General features: G+C 42.2%; 1 protein-coding gene across 1 annotated transcript in view; it reads right to left on the bottom strand.

The window, feature by feature from the left end:
- carmil3 (capping protein regulator and myosin 1 linker 3) overlaps nucleotides 1-20,322 on the bottom strand; it is a 104,495-nt gene that overhangs the window by 44,479 nt on the left and 39,694 nt on the right. The window contains exons 12-16 of the mRNA XM_008300425.1: nucleotides 17,615-17,701; nucleotides 14,430-14,539; nucleotides 13,002-13,079; nucleotides 6,925-7,001; nucleotides 2,630-2,734 (exon numbers count right to left, since the gene is read on the bottom strand). Coding sequence (XP_008298647.1) covers nucleotides 2,630-2,734; nucleotides 6,925-7,001; nucleotides 13,002-13,079; nucleotides 14,430-14,539; nucleotides 17,615-17,701 — 457 coding nt within the window. The remainder of the gene's footprint in view (nucleotides 1-2,629; nucleotides 2,735-6,924; nucleotides 7,002-13,001; nucleotides 13,080-14,429; nucleotides 14,540-17,614; nucleotides 17,702-20,322) is intronic.

The raw sequence follows: 20,322 nt of genomic DNA, 5'->3' as shown, positions 1-20,322 counted from the left end.
CCGCTGTCGAGGAAAAGCGTTTGAAACCTAACGCGCGCCCTGACGATCGGATCTCACTGATGCTTTGGATGCAAATTGCACTCCATATGGTGCGAGCTATTTTAGTATTTAAGCTAAAAAAGACAATAAATTCAGGAAAAATAACATCCTTTTTATGGCGAGTGCTTCTGCTGGAAATGAGGACAGATGATTCGTCTCTCCTCTCAAGGCCACTGTGCATTCAGCTCTGCTTTAGGGTTCGAGCGCTGGCCAGAGAGCTCTGCAATAATGCATGGGGATTCTTACATTTTAGTAGTCTCCTCTTGGATATAACATTTAAAGGCCTTCAGCAGCCATCCTTCATGTGCTCAATTTACCCAGTGCTTTAAAGTAAAGCACCTTATTGCATCAAGAGTGGGTGCATTTTTAGCATGAGTGGACCCGGTGGGAATTCATCCCTCGCCACTCCGAGGCTTCGAGTTTGACGAGAAAATTTTTTCCGGCAACACAAATGCTTGTTGACACAGAGGGGCGGCATCAGTCAAAAAAAGTGCCGGTGATCCACTCAGAAAGGGTCGGGAGTTAAAAATAATAACATGCATGAGTTGTCATATGAGCTACTTTTATCAGGAATCTGCACCAGGTGTGAACGCGATATAAACTCTCATCAGCGGAGCGTCGGTTCGACATCGCTCTCCATAAAAACACGTCGTGTTGACACGATCGCACAGCTGCTGGGGTGTAATCTGAGGAGGCAAACGCTGGCTCCGCTGTTAAAACAGAAGGAGCCACGTCTCCTACACCTCCATATTGACTCATTTATAGCATTTCATCTCTTAATAGGATTATTTGACGGATTTCATTAGTCCTCCTGTGCATGAAATTCGCTAAAGAATTACTGGGCGACATTGTGCGACAATCATTTAGGACTTTTTTTTTTTTTTTAAAGCAATACATTCGCTTCATTTTATAATTCCGAGCCTATTGTAATATTCCGACAGGACTTTGATAGCATCTAGTAGGATTAGGTGACTTTGTAGTGATATTTTACATCCTTTTATCGAATTCAAAAATTCCCTGCTGCCTTATGTCCCGCCATGAGCCCTCAGATCCTCCACTGCTGGCTTCCTGGCTACCCAAAACCACACCGAATTGAAATTTGGAGATGCAGCTTTTTACGGCTTTGCTCCTAAGCTGCGGGAAAACAGGCTACCCGAAGATTTCAGAGAAACACGCGCTGCTAAAACCTTTAAACGGCACTTAAAGGTACATCTTTTTGTTCCAGCTTTCTTCTAGTATCACCTGCTGTGATCAAAGTGTCGTCACTTTATTAGATTGTTTTGTATTTTATTGTAAATTGGCTGGGTCTTTGGCATGAAATTATGTATTATCATATTGTGTATTTACATGTAATGACTTCATGCAACTTTATCGTACATTTAAACCAAAATACCAAACAGCAATGTGCGTTTTGTCGCAGCTGTGTGGCGGTGTTTTCCTCCCATAATATCACTATAACATCATCGGCGCTGTTTGATGTGTACATTAGCAGATCATCTTGGCGTCTTGGCTTTTATCGCAGTTTATTTTGCCAATTAAGTGTATGCATCCTGTCGGGAGATTTTCCAAATGAATCGGAAGAGATTCGGTTGCCAGTTGGCTGTCACAAGCAGTGACACACTAGTCAACGCCGAACACAGTCAGCAGAATATTCGTATTATAGTCACATCAGGAACACCTGGCGCGTCGGCATGTAGGCACAATCGGAACGGGAGATTTGGGTGTAATTTAGTAGTGATGTACCGGTCCACCTTTTTGGCGTCAGTTTAGTGTATTTGCCAAACAATCATCCTCATACCTCGATTTGTTTTCTATAATTTTGCGTACATAATCAGTAAATCTCACTGTGTGGAAATCGTTTAACGCAACATAAAGGCAGACGACAATAAAACGCCTGTAATGTCGAATCATTGTGTCATAAAACCAGAATGACAGCACAGATTCTGTACAGTACAGCCCTCACTGTCGACTGTAAAACCCTAATTTATTGCCGGCTCTACCTTATTTATTCTGCGCCGCTATACACTTTAAACTCGATGCATTCTTTGAACCCCTTAACATGCCACCTGGCTTCAGACGCTGCTCTATTACCTTCATTACGATCGGGCCTGTCGCTGAAATTGACTTATCCGTCACTTGAGAAAACACACACCTCTCCCTATTTTCTCAGGTCACTTCCTCTGTCAAATCTGCCCTTTAAAAGACAAAAAAACAAAAAAAAAACACCTGCGAATATCTTCATAGAGAATTTCTGAAAGGTTGTTTTGATGCGTTTCAGTCGGATTGATTTGTTTATTTGTTTTAGATGTATTTATATCTGGATGCATTTCGTGAGAAGTGGAGGTGCATGCATGCAAGCTGATATGGATCATAGAAGTATTTATTCTGATCGACTGAATTTTACTTTTTTGTGCATCAGCCTTCATAAATAATAACACATGCAGAACTTTGTAGTGTTGGGGACATATGGCTGCCCATTTTTTCAGCCTTTTCGCAGTTCAAACGACAAGTGATTTGCATCTCAGACATGCTGGCAGATCTTTAGGGTTTCAAAGGTCCCTTTAAATCCTCGCCTGCGACAGTGACTCACCTCAGCGAATCCGGCGGGACCTTCATAGAGGCCAGGCTGACATGGGTCAGGCTGAATGCTGAGCTGAAGAACTGGCGGAAGGTTGGCAGAGAATCTCTCGCTTTCCTGGAAAAGGACAGCGCAGAAGCGATTTGAAAATAGCAGAAGAGGAGGAGGAGGAGGAGGGGAGAACACAGGGCGAGCATTAAAGATGGATCGCGATCAGGCAGTCGGACAAGAAAGCGAAAGGTGGCGAGAGAACGACAGGAGCAGATAAGAGACTGATCGAGACAAGAGAGAGGATGACAGAGGGACATGATGTGCTGATAAAGAGTGACAGAAAGTTTTGCAGCAGACAAGCAAAGAACTGACAGGGACGGAGAGAGAGAGACGGAAAGAGAAGAGCAGGAGGGAGGCAGAGCAAAGCAGACAGATGCCGGCTGTGACATTTGGGTCAGTATTATATCAACCAGACACCGTGAAAAGGTGAAGTTGGCATTAATTAATGCCACCAGTTAAAAAGGTAACACTGACCAATTATCCAGCCATCTGTTTGGCATATACGCCGCATTAGCCCGTCATCAGAGGAAGGACGGAGTCTGCATGTATGTACAACATTCCTCTGAGTCACGGAACAGACAGCGTTCACAGGACGGATGTAGTACACGGGTTCAGATCTGTGTTTAGCACTTGTCAGAAGGAGCCAATCTGCTATGTCGGCCCCCAACTATACAAATAATTCACCAGGAATGAGGAAGGGAGTCTGGGAGAAAGTAGGATAAAGTGATGTGCAGCATGAAGGAGGAGGATGAGGAGGAAGAGGAGAGAGCGAGGGGAAGGATGAATTCATCTTGCAGAGAGATGAGGTTTGTTTTTGGGAAAGGATTACCTGCTACTTCTCTTCAGGCAGCTGATATGTTGTTTACTTTTGCAGCACAAAAGCCTTTTTTTTTTTTTTTTTTTCCCTACAGCTCTGTGTTTCTCACCCTCACATTGATAAAGAATGAGTTTTTTTTTCTCTTTTCTCCAGTGTTGTGGCACTTTAAATACACACAGATACAAAAACACACATATGAGGCTTGACTTGGTGGTTCAACAGATATAACGTTTGCAATTCTCAGGAAATAAACAAGCCTAGTGGAAATGGAAAAACTGATAATGCCTATGTCACTCTTAACAGCAAAGGCAGAGAGAACCCTGATGTATTTATCTTATATTTTCAGATAAGGACGTTACCATCTCCTGTTCATCATTTTCATATGATAAATGCAGATTCAAAGAATTTCCATAAATGCAAAGCAGCCATTAACGACACGACCTGCAGCTGACACCTCAACTACCTGTAAATATTCTTTCCTTTTCCTTTTCTACACAATCTAGACAAGCAGATGAGGCTTCAGGAGTTATTTTTCTCTCAGAATAAAACCACATATCGAGCAGAGAATAACCAGCGTCTCTAGGCTAGCGCGCAAACTTTCCCTAATTAGCACCCAACACAAAGTACAGCCGAGACTGATGGGAATTTAATTAGTTTTGCAGGTAAATGGACATGAATCAGCGTTTTGGACAAATTGAAATTTTGACCCGATGATGGCACCAGATGAACAGTTATTTCTATGAATACGCAAACTTTATTTTAAGTGCCGATTCGCAGAACCGCTGCCAGTTTCACACAAAAACAAAGCACTTATTATGAAATCAAATACTTCATAGCCGTTAGAGAATGTTTACAGTTCGTTTGCCTCACAAAAAAAGATTTCAAAACAGGCTTCAAAATGCTTCCTCTATTCAAGCCATGTTTCATCTTGTTTTTAAGTGTCTCCTGAAACGCTTTCCATTCACTTCAGCCGTGTCACAGTTTCCCTGAAAGCTGAGCACCTTTAAGTCCTTCAAAGTCAGCCAACTCCCTTTCATGCTTACATTTCGACTTCCACAGATTCTTGATCTGCTCGGCATGTTTCATCTTCAACCGAGTCTTCAGTAGGCAATTACGGCCGACGTAGGCAGCTACGAGGGTTTGAAGCGTTTCATGCAAAGGCCGCGTTTGCTTCGGAAGTCGTGGGTGGCTGCGTGAACACAAAAACGCGGTGTTTCGCATAAGTTTCCTCTAGTCTGCTGAACAACCGCTGCGGAACAATTAAGAAAAACACGGTGGGTGAAGCAAAACTGGAATTATCCTTTACATCAGACATCTCTTGGCTTTTAGCAACATATCTGCCTCAACCTCGGAGACATCATGAAAGGGAAAGCTGCTCTGCCCCCTCCTCTCTCCGATTGCGGAGCCAATTTTATCGCGCGCCCATGTGTTTGCCACAGCTGTTTCATAGACATGAGAGCAGTAATGTGACTGGCTGGGAACATAATGACTAATCACTACACCCTTCCAATTTCTGCTCCACTTCACCAAATTCCTTTGTGCATATTGCACTGTGGGCACGAGCCCCTTATTGTCCTTGTGCACATGACCCGGTGCTTTGTCACGACTGCACTTTTTAAGACGGAATAGTCGGACAAGTCGGAATACGATTTAACACTCGCCAAGTTGGCCTGTAACTTGCTGAGATTACCCAGCACAATGAATTCTTGACGAGTGTCGATTTCCAACCCCGCATATGCTCGTGTGCACACACACAGATGCCAGCACAAAGCATGTTTGTGTTCGCTGAACTACAGTTTCTGTCGCTCTCAGTGAGGAACAACACGTCTTTACAAACGCGCCAATATTTACCCCAAACGGATAAAACTACGTTAACTTGGGCTGCGTGATAAAACCACACGGTGCAAAATGAAATGAATGAGAGAAAATGTGAGATAAAGACGAGGGGGGAAGAGTTGGAGAAGTTATGAGGGGGAAAAATGGGAAAGCATCGTAAAAAAAAAAAGGTCAAAGGAAGGAAGAAAACTACATTAAGATAGCAGTGAGGCAAAACCAGGCCGCTGCATTACAAGCCGCCGTCAATGCTGCTGTGATAACCTCCCAGTGTGTGGAACAGCAGCTCTTCTTTGAACCATTTGTAATGATTACCATATAGCCTGTCAGGGCTCCGCAGACACGGAATGGCTTCTGTCGCATAAGCAGATGCGGTGTCACCGTCTCTCTCGCAAAACAGTCTCCGGAGAGCTGCATCAGCAACTTGTAACCACACGTAGCAGCATCTACATGGACCGCTCATTGTTTCTGGAAAGTGCCCACATCTCTGTGTATGTGTGCGTGAGGTGGGTGAAGGAGGGGTCGAAGGCAGTCCGTTCCATATTCATGAGCAGCAGCAGCAACAGCAGCAGCAGCAGCAGCAGCAACCGGGCGGTTCTTATCAGCTTGGTTCAGCTTTGTGGCTCTCCGTGTTGTCACCACAACACCACGGCCGTCTGACCAGCAGCACTGAGCCAGCATGCATTTAATACCAGGGGACCGGCAGGAGGTGGGATGAACTGTGAGCGGGGGGAGAGTGGTGGTAAAGATGATGAAAGGTGGAGGATGATGTGGCGAGGAAGGAGGAGTGATAAGGGGGGAGAAGGGGAATGGGAGAGAATGAGGAGGAAGGAAAGGAGAGGGGGATGAAAGGAGGAGAGAAGAGCCACAGAAAAAGGGGGAAGATAAAACCGAGACAGAGAAGATGGATGGAGCGAGGATGTCACCGGTGAAAAGGAGGCGAAGGAGGGGGAGGAGAGGTGCTGCCAGACAGATGCAAAAGAGTAAAAGATGGATAGAGACATACGGCAGCTACAAAGAAACCGAAAACGAAGAAGAAAAAAAAGAAAGAAAGAGAGAGAAAATGCAGGCGTGGGAGTCGGGGGATTGGAACAATAATTCCTGTCTAAAATTAGGCTCATTTTTCAGCAACTTCTGTAATTCTGTAATGTAATATGCTGAGCAGGGAAGCTCCTGGGCCCCTGTGGGACCCGACATGATGAGAGCCGGAACCGCTGCTGCCTGCTAAGCAAGGTAAACAAAGACGCACACGTTCAGCCGCACGCATACACACTGTATGCAGCACGCACAAGAAGAGAAAAAAAAAATTAATACATTTAAAAAAACAAAAAAAAAGAAACGAGGCTTGTGGGCATGCATACAAGTGCTCGACAGACAGATGACTTGTTAACAAACAGAGACACGTGTACGTTACCGAAAGCATCCCGCACAAGCATAATTTGATGAGCGAGGTCCAAGGCTAAACACTAATCTACAGCGGAGAATAAATCATGATGCGTGCGTTTTCCTCCTGCTGGAATTCCTCCAGAGCTGTTGAGTCATAAATGTGTGCTTTTTGTTTCACAGGGGAAAAAAAAAGACTTAAACATTTGAGTCGAACGCCCACCTGTGAGAGAAGGAGTTCTTGGAGAGGTTCAGGTAGGAGAGGTCAGCGCAGCAGCCTCGCAGCAAGGCCCCAAACAACTGGCAGGGAAACAGAGAGACAAACGGGATGCGTTAGATTCACTACGGCCAATGTGATTGTGTTGTGTAACAGTTATTTTGGCTCTTAAAGCGCCGCACAAATGGTTATTGCGCAGATTAAAGCTGACACAAATGCAATACGAACAGCCTTAAAATAACTGCCTGGCAGAAGCCTCTTCAATAAAAATCAGCCCTGATGTACAGCGCCGGCGTTATTTGACATTAACAAATAGAGGCTGTGCAAAAATGGACCGCGACTAAATGTTACTTCTTGTCACTTTGCAGTTTCGTTTGCCATATGGTTGGGGTTTGTACCCAACGATACAATGTTTGCATTAAGTTTCTACAACCGCACACGAGCGTATTTAACATCTGCTGCACGCAATTTCCACGAAAAAAGGCCATCATCAGAAATGGATGTCATAAATTCTCCGGTACGGCATTCCCGGCAGAGTTTTAAATAAAGAAAAAAAAAAAACAAGCAGACACACATCTGTTATGCCCACTTGATAAAGAGCCACTACCACTCGAGCAAAGGCGCGTGACCTTCGGATCTTGTGTTTGGAGACTTTTAAATTGAGCCGCTACGGCTTTAGTGGGAAACACTGATGGGAGGATTTGTCTCAAGTAGCCATCGACTTGGTGCCCGCAGCCTAATCAGCTGCACAGTGGAGAATACCTAAATATACACTAAATCACTGTACTTAAGTACTACTCCGAGGGACTTAGTTTAGTTTTTCATTTTATGTACTCAGCCGGGGAATTTACTGGCCCCCCAATTTGATTCATTTCAAACTGGCACAACACATCGGCCCATCAATGAATCATTAAGCAATACATTTACAACAAATGTAATGATCACCTAATTCAGACTAAACAGCCTTTAGCTTTTATTGGCAGAATTATTGGATGTATTTTGCGACACACTTCGTTTTATGTGTTGTGATGCAACCGTAAATAACTTGAGTGACATCCGGCATGATCGTATGAATGACGCACGTGACACAATAACCTGCAATAGTGAGAGCTGGATCTGTGCTGGTTCCTGCTCCGTCCTCCTCCTGCAGCATTTTCCTTCTTGTTCAGAGCCACATTCACATGTTTGTTTACATTGCAGAGCGTTGTACAAAACATTTTATGGTGTGGAGAAGAACTGATGACTAATCTAGAAGAAAACGACCCAGTTACATATGTATTTTATCCATTTATAGCTAAAGTTAATGAACATTTTTGAGACATTTAGCATAAACTTCTCTCTTTAGCTGATGTTTGCTATTACAGATTCAACCAGTTGTGTCGCTGCAGCTACGATGATCAACCGAGTATCAGTTTGTTGGATTGTCGGTGAAAAAATCAAGACCCGACCTCACAAAAACAGCCCACTGAGAAACACCCAGACTTCCCAGATACCCAGTCGACACTAATTCCTCTACAACATTAATTTAACAGCTACAGTTACATTTCATGACATTAATAGTTTAACTAACATATAAAACCTCGACCTGTCCAGGTGTCCCCTGCCTTCGTCCTGAGTCAGCTGGGATAGGCTCCAGTCCCCCCATGACCCTAGTGAGGATTAAGCGGTGTATAGATAATGGATGGATGGATATAAAACCTCAACAAAGTTTCTGAAAAGCAGTGTGTATTTTGTGATCACTATCATATTTCAAATGTACATTTCTTGCTAAAATTTTCAGCAGGCAGTGATTTACTATTAACAAACAATGACGACAGATTTGTGTAGCAGAACTTTCTTTTTTTCTTCCTTTTGTCTGCATGAATCATCCCACAATAAGATTTATTCTGTGATATTTGAAGGGATCTAACCCCTCGCTCCTGCACCAAATATTCCACCACTATCTAATAATGTCAAACATTGGAGTTTCATATTTGGTATTTGGTGCTGATACATAAATAAAGAACCTGGATTATTCGCTGCCGGCTATGAATACGATTCTTAAATTATACATCTCATTTCAGTTGTAGTGTCACGAAGGCACTTGTGCAATTTTTTGAAGACGTTTTATTTTGTTCTGGCAGTTCCGACTTGAAATGTTTGCATGTCCCTAAATAGAGGAGTTAACAAAAATCTGGATTCAAAGTATAGTTTTGAGCCCTTTACTAGCAGGGAATCAAATGGAGTTTAGGCTGAAACACTGATTTACTTTCTGCATAGTTTTATTCTCAGTCAGATGTGGCCTCATTGATGGTTTCCACCACACTTTTAAGAAATGTATACGAGAAAGTTTGTGGTGAGAGAAGTTGTTAGGCTTCTTAAATCAAATCTGTTCCCTATATAAATGGAAAATAAGAAAAGAAAACAGTGAAGTTAAGCTTCCAGAGTCTAACAGATGGAAAACAACACTGACTTTGCATTATTGTTCCTCAACAAATGCACGTCTAAGGGTTAATAAATGCTCCAGCAGCTGAGTGAAATACAGCAGCCGGGGTTTCTACCAGTCCTTCAAAGTGTGTACGGGAAGTGCTCATCTGTCGAAGAAGCCCACTAATTCCCAATAGTGGGAACAAATGGGCAATAAGAAGCGTAATTGCATTGCACTGAATCAAAGTCAAGCTGAACCCATACCGGGAAAAATGAATTACTTGCAGTTCTTCAATTTGTTACACTGAATATCCATCAAATGTCGAGTTTCACTTTAAAGATGTGATGGAGGAGGAAAAAAAAAGAAAGCCACATAAACTTGTGTAGGAAATCGAGTATTCTGTGTCACATACAGTTTTCCTGCTTGTGTGATGGAGCCTTCTATCATCCATCAATGAGCATATCAAATCCAGCTCTCGTCTTTAGATGATATGGCTGACTTTCAAAATAAAGAGCTTTGGAGAGTACTGAAACGAATGCAGAGGGACCTGGGACTCAATTAATCTTAAAATAAAGATGATATATGTGTGTTTGTCGGACAGAAAAGGCCAATATGATTGGCATCCAAAGCCAATTTCTTGTAAGACTTTAAGCAGCGTCTCGTCACTCGCGAGAGGTTAAACTATCGGACGAATCCATCTTTCCTCGGCAGTGTGATCCATCACGCAAATTGACCAATCGACCGTCGTCTGTACGTCAAGCGCAGATTAAAAACAGAAACTTATTAATAATTCAATCCAAGAGGCTAACACTAAAAAAAAAAAAAGACTAATTCTCCTCAGGACGGTTCTTCTCTAAAGGGTAAATGACAAATAAGGAAAAAAACAGGACAGAAAGCAGGTATCATAAAGAGAACTCTTTACCCTCTGGTGGTGGCGGAGGCGGGGGGAAGAGTTGGAGAACTTGCAAATAAAGCAGAACAGACGCAATGACTTCCACTCATGCACATAATTCAATACAAAATTCATGGCCCACATTAACAGGAAGGATTTCACAGGGTGGACTAGTCCTCCATGAAACAGATTCCTCCTTGACAAGCTCTCTGCCTTTAGGTGTTTAAAACTGCTCGAGTGAAGTGAAGTGCAACCAGGGAAGAAAGCAAACGTATCACAGCGAAGTGAAAAGAGGCATCCCGGTTGGAAGGAAGCCGGAGTGGAGGAATTTTTCAGACCCTGTTTTTAAGTAAAAGCAGAAAGAAATGCAAAAAAATAAATAAAATAATCCATCACAAGTAAAAGTTCTGGATTCAAAAGCATAGTTATGTAAAAGGAAATGTATCCAGTGATAATAAATAAATAAAATAATCATCATAGTGTTATGTATGGATTACAGGATTTATTCATCACATTTTTCTTGGAGCCGGATGAGATGGAGCTTTAACTATTTTATAAAGTATTATGCAGTTAAAAGCTCTACAACAAACCCCATTTTTATAAGATGTGTCATTTTATTAGATGTAGCCATTTCATGTATTTGCATTTTGTAATTAGCACTATATATGACAGGTTTGATTGGTAGTAGAGGAGTCGGCCATGTGTTGGTTATTTTATCAGCCTCACTGGGTTTACTGTTAACTAACAACTAACAGCAAAATAAAATCAGAGGTGCTGCTAGTTTACTGGGTTGGTGCTGGCAGCGAGTACAACAGTACTGTTTTGGTGTTTTTAGTTAAAAATATTCTGAAAAATGACTTTAAAATAAGAAAGGAAAAGGCAAGTTAGAAATACGAAAAAGTGGATTTAAGAAAAAAAAAACTGTTCCAGACTTAAATCACCTGATAAGAGAAAGATTGTGTTTTTGAGGCTAAACCTACAATTTGTATGAAAAACAATCTTCCAAATACAATATTTATAGCTCCTCTTTTGTAAGTTTTATCCTCATAACTTAAAAAGAGGTAAGGTTTTCTTCTGACATGATGTTCTTCCCTCCGACATAATGAAGTGCTTCAACTGTCTTGTTTCCTTTGGGGTTGTCATCTCTGACAGATGTACTTTTCGTTGTACTTCCTGTAACTTGAGGAGAACTCTGTGTTCCCGTGTTTATAACGTGCTGTTAGATTTGTTTCACTTGACACTGACTGGAGCAGCTCCCAGCCCTGGATTTTATACATCTGACACCGTGTTCAGCCAATCATCCGATGATGATCGTACACCTGGTTTAGGTTGAATAAATCGGTTTGCTTTGTCCACTTTGACCCACAAAACACACAGTTGTGTGTAAACATTGATCCATTTGCACAACTACAGCCTATGAATTAATCAATGTGCTCCAGCCCCAATTTGGACTCTGGAAATGTCCTAAAGCTGAGAAGCACCTGGTTTAGCTGCATTTGCATAAAGATGCATTTGCTTTAAACATTTCTTTTTAAAAAGGAGAGTGTGTGTTTTGAAACAAGAGAGAATAAAGGATCAGAAATAAGAAAAAGCTGGTTGAAGAAAATTCTTGAAACACGTTCCAGACTAAAATCATGTAAGAGGAAGATTTAACAACATGTTTTCGAGGTTGATTTTTGTTATTAAAATGTTGCAAATCTTAAAAATGCAAACAGTGTAGCCATTAAGAAATACAGTTAAGTCAAAAGCACCCACATCTCCCACTAAAGTTCAGACTTCTTAAGTTCTACCGCTCGTTCACGGTTGACGGTTTGACAAACACGTCTCTAAAGCGAAGTACAAATATAAAGTGGCATAAAGTTCTGGTCTACAACCTTCGGATTGGACAAATATACTTGATCCGTAATATAAAGTGGCATCATGACATTATACAGAGTGGAGTGTTTGCGCTGCTCCGGTGAAGTGTCGCTGACTAAGAGCAGGGCTCAAGGTAGATGTGTGGCTGGCACTGACCTGTAACCTCACTGCAGTGGAGGGAACAATAAATAAAGTGATATTTATGTCTCTTCTGTCCAACCTTGCATGTCCCCTACTGTGCTTTCGCAATCAGCAGCAATAGACCACTGACAAAGCACCGGCGACCAGACATAAACTATAAAAGTGACCTCCCATTCAGCCAGCAATTCCCACAAACCTCTACATCTTCCTGAGAGACACCAACACTAAAAACATCCTGAGCACAGTAGTAACTTTCAAACATTTTTCTCCTGAGCCGCATATATCCACAAGCGCCATCTCAGCAGTAACCGGCAGGGGCAGGCGCTTTCAAAAATGGCCACTGAACGCTCAGAGAGGGAAATCTCTGACATCCTTTTCAGCTGTTAGCGCTTCTGCTAATGCGGCGAGGCGTTGTTTTGTCCCGCTGCCGTACCGACTCGCTAAATTTAGCCACAGCAACAACCGCGTACAAAATCGTCTCTCAGTAGTGACAAAGATGTGAACAAAAACAACAAATCCTTCTGTGTACTTTTCACACAAGACATCATGTGTATAATTCATAAACTATACATTTCTGCTTGTTGTGCCTTCTGAGAGCTTCAACCGAAGCGCTGTTGCACAGAGGAGCTCCAAGAAAGACCGAGTCAACTGAGGTTTTGTGCAGGGGGGGGGGCGATTCATATTCAGCGCGGTAACCCTTTGTTTCTTGGCCTGGATCCCATCCTGGAGATGAGATCAGACGCTGAGGGGTGGATAGTGACTGCAACAGAGACAGCGAGTACAAACCGAGTCTACGGTGCAGTCTGTTCCAGATAGGTCCAAGTGGACCAGGCAGTTGGGCTGGGCCAGAAACAGGTACAGGTTCTGCATGAGAAAGAGGAGAAGGTGCCTTTTAGAGAATGTCAGAAAGAGGCAAGCGCATACACAAGTTGACATTAGAAAAAACATACAGTCTGTTAAAGTGTTTACCCTTGGAAGTTCTTTTCTTTTCCAACGATCAAAGTAGATTTAATGTTACTTATTTACTGTAAACCCAGAATATAAAACAAATTTTTGCACAAGAATACACCTAAATAGCCACCGACGGAGCCAAATTAAGCATTGGAGATCACCTTTGTGCCCTTAAGGATTTTAAGCTGTAGTGTCCCTGCAAATTCCAACTTTTGGCGAGCGAGTGCCGTCGCAAAACCCTCTCCAAGCAGCTCAGCTCAAATGTGACTGAGAAGCACGAGTCAAGGGGTAGATTTTCAAGTTCCCGAACATCCCCTGGAGTACAGTTAAGTCAATCATTAAAAAATGAAAAGAGTATTGCACAGCTATAAATCTCCCAAGAACAGGCCGTCCTTAAAAAACCGAGCGGGAGGTAGACTAGCGAGGGAGGCCACCAAGAAACCCGAGGCAACTCTGACGGAGCTTCAGAGGATCAGCCTGGAGAAGATTGCGCAGGCAAATAAACGAGTGTCTGGGAGCGTCACCTTTCGCAGTTTTACAGGAGTGTGGAAAACAGAAAGATGGCTCATATCTCAGCGACAGTTTGCCAAAGGGAGACGATGAAGTAAGCTGGAAGGAGGCCCTGTGGTCTGATGAGACCAACATCGAGCGTTTTGGCCGTATGAATATGAATATGTGGGTGAACTAAAAAATGCTGCTCACTGCGTAGCCTGATGGCAGTTTTTACAAAGAACAGAGTCAATACTTGTGCATTTTAAATCTGCAATGGATCTGCTTTCACTCTGACATGGAGTTAATAAGCTGTCTGATGAAACAGAAGTGAGGAAGTCAGTTTTTGTGCATTTCCATTATTGTCATTTTGATAATATTTGGATTTAGGGGCGTCAAGATGAACAACTGGTGGCGCTAATTCTTCAGTTTGGTGCTATTAAATCACTGAAGGAAAACGAGGGAACGAAAAGACAACGTGATTAAAAGAGCATCAGTTAAAGCTCTAACGAATGGAAACATTTATATATGTTCCATCTATTAATCGGAGGAAGGCTCAGTGGAAACATCTTTTTTTTTCAACTCATTAATTACCATTTTTTTTCCTCCTTTGCCCAAAAACTTTTTTTAATATCTCAACTTTCTGTCACAATCTTTGGATGTTCCCGTCCAAGATATTTATGTGCAACTGGAAAATGTGCTTTATAATTGGTGAATGGAAATGCACACACACGCCGATTCCCCCCCATTAGGTTTGATGATTAAGTTCCTCACCGTGGCATCCTCTCCAGAAAGAACTCCGGGGTTTTTGCTGAGGTCCAGATGCAGCAGAGAATTGGAGTAGTCGTCACTTGAACACAGCGCCTGGGACAAGGAAACCACGCCTAATTGAGGGGAAGGAAGAGGTGATAAAGGATTAGAAGAAGAAGGGAACAGACAGGCGGTTTGCATAAACAAGTTATAATAATCATCGAGTCATTTAATCATCTTATAATCATCGTGTTTTTGTTGCTGTTTTGTTTTTTTCCCCTCCTCAGTGAGCCAATTTAATGCTCTGGACATTAGCAACTAATGACTACAAAACTACACAATGGAAGAGCAAACTCTGTCGCAACAAAGAAAAGAATAATAATAATTGAGCAGAGATTTGTGAGCTCATGTGGCAGGCGTACATGAAAAAGAGCTTTCAGATGAAGCCAGCCACCTTTTTCACCCCCCCCCTCCCTCCCCACCACAACTATCCCAGTTTCCAAGTGCACCCTGAAAGCCAAACAAAAGAAAATCATTCTCTCAAATCAGATCACTACACAATTACACCCACAGGCCTGATGGAACCCCTCATTAAAATCCTCACTCTGCAAAACCGATGCACAACACGGCACACCGCGGATTAAATATAGACGGAGTAACAACACAGGAGAAACGTCTAGCAGCGGCGAAGAATAGGAAAAGTCTGCAGCCGTCATTACTGTGTGCATTTTTCACTCTAAGATGCGGCATCGATTATAGGAAAGGAAGTGGATATCTGCTTGTTTCCTAGAATTGGGGGAAGCACGTGCGGATGAAGCCGCTGCTCCGAAGCTGGCAGGCCACTAAGCTCTTCATCCCTAATTTGTAGCGATTAGGAGGGAAATGAGGGGAAGAGGGGACAGGGTGTCTAATCCCCGCTCCATCTATCTATCAGCTGCTTCATTCTGCTCGAAGTGGAGACTTTTTTGGAAGCCATCCAGTCGCCGTGACATTGTCAAGTGCGAGCGGGAGCGACGGCGCGATGGAAGACGCGCGTGGCGGTACATATCTGTTTTGCATGTCTGATCACGTCCAAGAGGTGACACGCGTGTGTGTTTATAGCATAAGTGTGTGTTAAGGTGTTTTAGAAACAGAAGGAAGGAGGAGGGGAGCCACGGAGATCTATAAATATTCAACAAAAAGTGCTCAGCCCCTGCAAAGTCATACCTACACCCACCGTTCAAGGTCAGCACCATCACTGCATTCCCCCTGAATCACTGTGTGTCAACCCCACTGGCTTTAAAAAGTGCACCCAGTGTGGTTTTCCCCATCAAGAACACACGCTAACAAGGTATCAAGGTCATTGCGTGTGGCTGATATATCACGCCTATTTAGCCTTATAATTACATTCAACATGTCCTCGTGCACGCCGTCACACATGAGGGCAAGTAAAGAAGCAAAGAAGTTAAGAAAAGAAGTTGTAACGCTTCCATGTCATGCAGTTGATCTATTTTACCCCCCAAAAAATGGTACAACTAAAAATTCAGACAGTGCACTCTTCCTGTGTCGATCGTTTCCGTAATGCAAGGACAAAAAAACTATTCTTTAGTCTTTGTTGTTCATAATTTTGGACGCATTGGTGACATTTAGCAAGTCTGTCTGTGTGTGTGTGTCTCTGGGCGGCTCGCCAAAGTGGACAAAATCTCTTGGTTTCAATTTGTTTTACAGCTAATTTTGGGTCACACCTGCCTGAGTCGTGCACGCTGCAGTACCTGAGTGGAGACTAGAGTCTTGTCTGTGTGCAGCTATCTACTGACAGATGTGAGGAGTTTAGAGAAAGTTGGTCGATTGTAGCACCTACCAAAGGCTTTTAGGGAACATCAGTAAACTGCAGCATCTACTGATAGTGTGCATGTGAGGCATTTAGGGGTCGTCTGTAAATTTTAGCTACAGAAAACATTCCAGCTTCCTTCTCTGAAATCAAAACTGTCGGGAAACAAAAGCATCAACGTTCCCAACTGAAACATTAACCGAGCAACAAACTCCTGCCATCCTGTTGATATTGCTGCCAAAGAGGAGCTACATTTTACTGATTATTCTCAGGATAAATGTACGAAACATGCATCTGCACCATTTTTCTTGTTCACAGTTATTTACATAATTTGTTAGGAAATTAACAAAGTGTATGGGACAAACAAAAGCTTCCAGTGTTTGATTCAGTGCTAAAAGTTGTGCCAAATAATTCGGTGCCTGAACCATCTCACCAGCTAGCTTTTCTCTTGACATTTGCATATTCTGTTGATTTGCACATTTCTGTATCTCTCTTATATATTCTTGTAAATGTGTTGACTTTTTCTACACTACATTTTCATCTCATTTTACTTTATCTAACCTTCATTTCATACCCTACTCTAATATTCTGTGTTGTCTTTTTGCTTAGTTTACCCCTTTGTTAAACTTTGCTGCTGTGACAACTGAATGTTCCTCTGGGATTAATAAAGTCTTTTCTGTTGTTTCATAAAAAAAAGATCTCCTTTCCCGGCATTACTTTTCTTTACCTTCTAAAACAGACATCCAAAAACCCCAACTGTTCTTGACCTAATAAAGATGTAGTCACTGTATTTTGCCTTTGTAGGACAGTATGCTACTCCTCCTCCTCAAAAAAAAACTATAGATCAGTTCAATCAGATAAACATCATTACCCACAAATCCTATAAAGGATCAAAAATGCTTTGAACTGGGCTATAATGGCTAAAAATACCCTCAAAATGAGGTTATGAATGTATGGATCCAAATCTGTGTCATTATCAGCTGATTCTGCTGTAATACTAGTGGATGCTTGTATTGTCTGGGATAAAAGCAACACAACTGGGCCACTGCACTAATTCCTCTGCAGGATTTTAGGGCAGAAAAAAAAAAACAGATCAACTACTTATAATTCTGACCTGATTATTATTTGGTAGATGGATCACACGGGCGCAATCACTGGTGTGTTCATCTGCGTGAGGGCAGCGCTGCGGTCGTGAGACTGTTTCCTGAATGAATCCGCCCGAGTTCAAACCCAGATTTGACAGCAAGTTTCCACTCTGTGTCTTTGAGCGAGACACACCGTTTTGTACCGGCTGAATAATTCAATTCGACGTTCATTTATATTTAACAATCGTAAAAAAAAAAATAAGTGTGCGGGGTCGGCCACCAGGGGCTGCTGTGTTTCAGAGGAGATCACCCACCCTTGGAGGAGAGCGACGTCTTGGAGAGGTTGAGGAGGCGAAGGCCCTTGTTGAGGCGACACACTTGTTGGATCAGGTTGGAGACTCCTGGCGTGAGGAGAGGAGACGAGGAGAGGAGACGATGAGCTAATTTATTCACAAAAAACCCACACATCCACCAATCTAGAGCTGAAATAATTCACTATTGAACACATTTCTTGAATAACAGCAACTAAATTGGCAAACATTTTTTATTTTTAAAGGAAAAATGGTTAAAAAAAAAAAATCTACTGCTTCTGAACTATCGAATGTGAACATTGGCTCTCATCTACGATAGTGAATCCAAAATCTTTTGAATTTTGGAATGTTTGACAAAGAAAAGCAATTTAATACACTGCACTGGGCTCTGGGAAACTGTAAGGGACACTTTCAGAAATATTATACAGACTAAATGATCAATCAGTTAATCAGGAAAGTTTAATCAGTGATAGAAATCAGAGTTAACTACGGTCCTACATCAGAGGTGAAGAGCTTGTTGCTTAAGCACTGGACCTTTGACGCAGGTGTACCGTTGAGTCGTGGCTTGTTCTTAAGGTCGTCTGTTCCTATTGTGGTAAATACATTAGTCGGCTATAACCGACCGCACAATCACCTGTTAGACTGACTTTAAGAATTGTTCCTCATGTGGCAACTCATTTATTTACAAAAAGAACAGCCTGACACTCCCAGTTAAAGGATTACGTCCGTATCGTCTCAGACTGAGAACCTAATTAAGCTGTTTTTTGTAAACAAATGAGTTGCAACCCGACTTAAGCCCCCAACAATAATGGGCTGTAGCATTAATAGTGATGAAAGAGGTGCACAGACAAATTAAAGCTTCAAACAGGTTTGAGGATATTTTATTGTGCTATTAGAACAAAAATCTATTTAATCCACTGTTCAAAGACAACAGGCGGCAACCAGCAGCCTTTAAGGTGTAAGAATAAAAATAACTAATATCACAAAGTTACAAAGTGCTTTATCATGAAACAAATATCAAATTAGACAAATGCTCAACACTAATTCAAATAAAAGATCCTATGCATGCAGTATTAACTTGATAAAAGAGTTAAGTCGGGGTTTTTTGTGTGTGTTTTATATTGTTTGAAGCACATTAGAGACAACAGCAGTTGCCCCAAAGTGACCCCGAGTAAAGAGGATTAAGCTCGGCACTAGAAAAGTCGCCTAACAGGTGTAAACACTGGTGTCAGGACCCTGTGGTATCATTTACTGACTGATTTTAACCATCTACATATTAAGGATTAAGTACGACAAAAGTTACATATAATACTAATTTATGTGACTATAATGAAAAACAGCGGAGAATAACCGAACCTAATAAATAATATACCCAAGACCCTACAGTCTTAGAAATCACCCAACTTAACCTAACTAATATAAATGTTACGACCGAGCCCTCACAGCCTTTTCAATTATACAAGATAACATGACTAATGTAGGGCTAAAGATCTGAACCCACTAATTATACATGAAAACCCAGCAAATCCAACCATCCCCTGGAATCCTTCATTGATGTTGCGTGTTGCTTAATGCTGACATGAATCAATGAACGCACTTTAAATGTCAATTTAACTCATCTGTTGTTTTTTGGTTCCTTTGCTTTATTGAATCTTCTTATGCTTTCAAAATTTTTTCCAACCTTTTACAACAAAATGTGAAATTTAAATATTCTATTCCTGACTGGGATAAAGAAAGCAGCAGAGCTTCGTTTGAGCGGCACCTACGCCCTGCAGCCATTTTGCCACACAGCACCGGGCTGAAACACAATTTCCTTCCACACAAACCCTCCAAAAACCGCACGCACGCTCTCACAAGCGTACTACGGCTAAAAAAAGCATCACACCAACATACTGTACAATCGCACCTTCTCCCACGTACGCGCCGCAGCGACAAACCCATGTGAACACCTTACGCCAAGCCAGATTACATAACACGCGGGTTACGCTCAGCAGTTTTATTAAACACATTGCACCCATGATGACAATATGAAAGACTCTGCTTTATTAAAAAAGGAATTCATTGGGATGCCAAACCTCGTTTCCTGGTTACTTCATCTTCTTGGCGTTCGTTTTTCGTTCTTTTAGCTAATGTGTACACACAGAACTCCTACTTTGGAAGGCATTAAAAGTAAAAACCACACTTTTGCAACTCCTCTAATAAGCACAGCACTGAAGGTCACTCTTAGCTGTGATGATGGGTATTATGGTGATGGTTAAGGCTGCAGCAATTTAGTGGTTGTAATCGCAATCAAGGAAGCCCAGCAGACTGTCAGTAAACACACACACACACAGCAGCAGACAGGGGGTGGCAAGTGTGAGCACAAAGAATTCATTGAGGCGAGTGGAAATGACAAGTGTCAGACGGGAGGACAGAAATTAGCTAATGAGTGATGCTGGCGTGCATGCAAAGCCTGACCCTGGCTTCCACACAAACACCTCAGTCTGCCTCCACTTGCACACACACAAAGCAGAAAGCGGCTTAATGGTTAATATATATAACGATGACTAAGGCAGACGCAATTAAAATGCATTCCTCTATAGCCTCCATACTGTACGTGTGTGTGTGTGTGTGGAGAAGTGTAAAAGGTTCAGGTTGTGTGGTGGGCTGCAAGCAAAAGCAGAAAAATAAAGCAATTTTCTAAAGAGAAGGACCAAACATACAGCTGAAAA

The sequence above is a fragment of the Stegastes partitus genome, unplaced genomic scaffold, assembly GCF_000690725.1.
Source record: "Stegastes partitus isolate 25-593 unplaced genomic scaffold, Stegastes_partitus-1.0.2 Scaffold1539, whole genome shotgun sequence".
Classification (NCBI taxonomy): domain Eukaryota; kingdom Metazoa; phylum Chordata; class Actinopteri; family Pomacentridae; genus Stegastes; species Stegastes partitus.
This window is presented reverse-complemented; position numbering and strand designations above follow the sequence as displayed.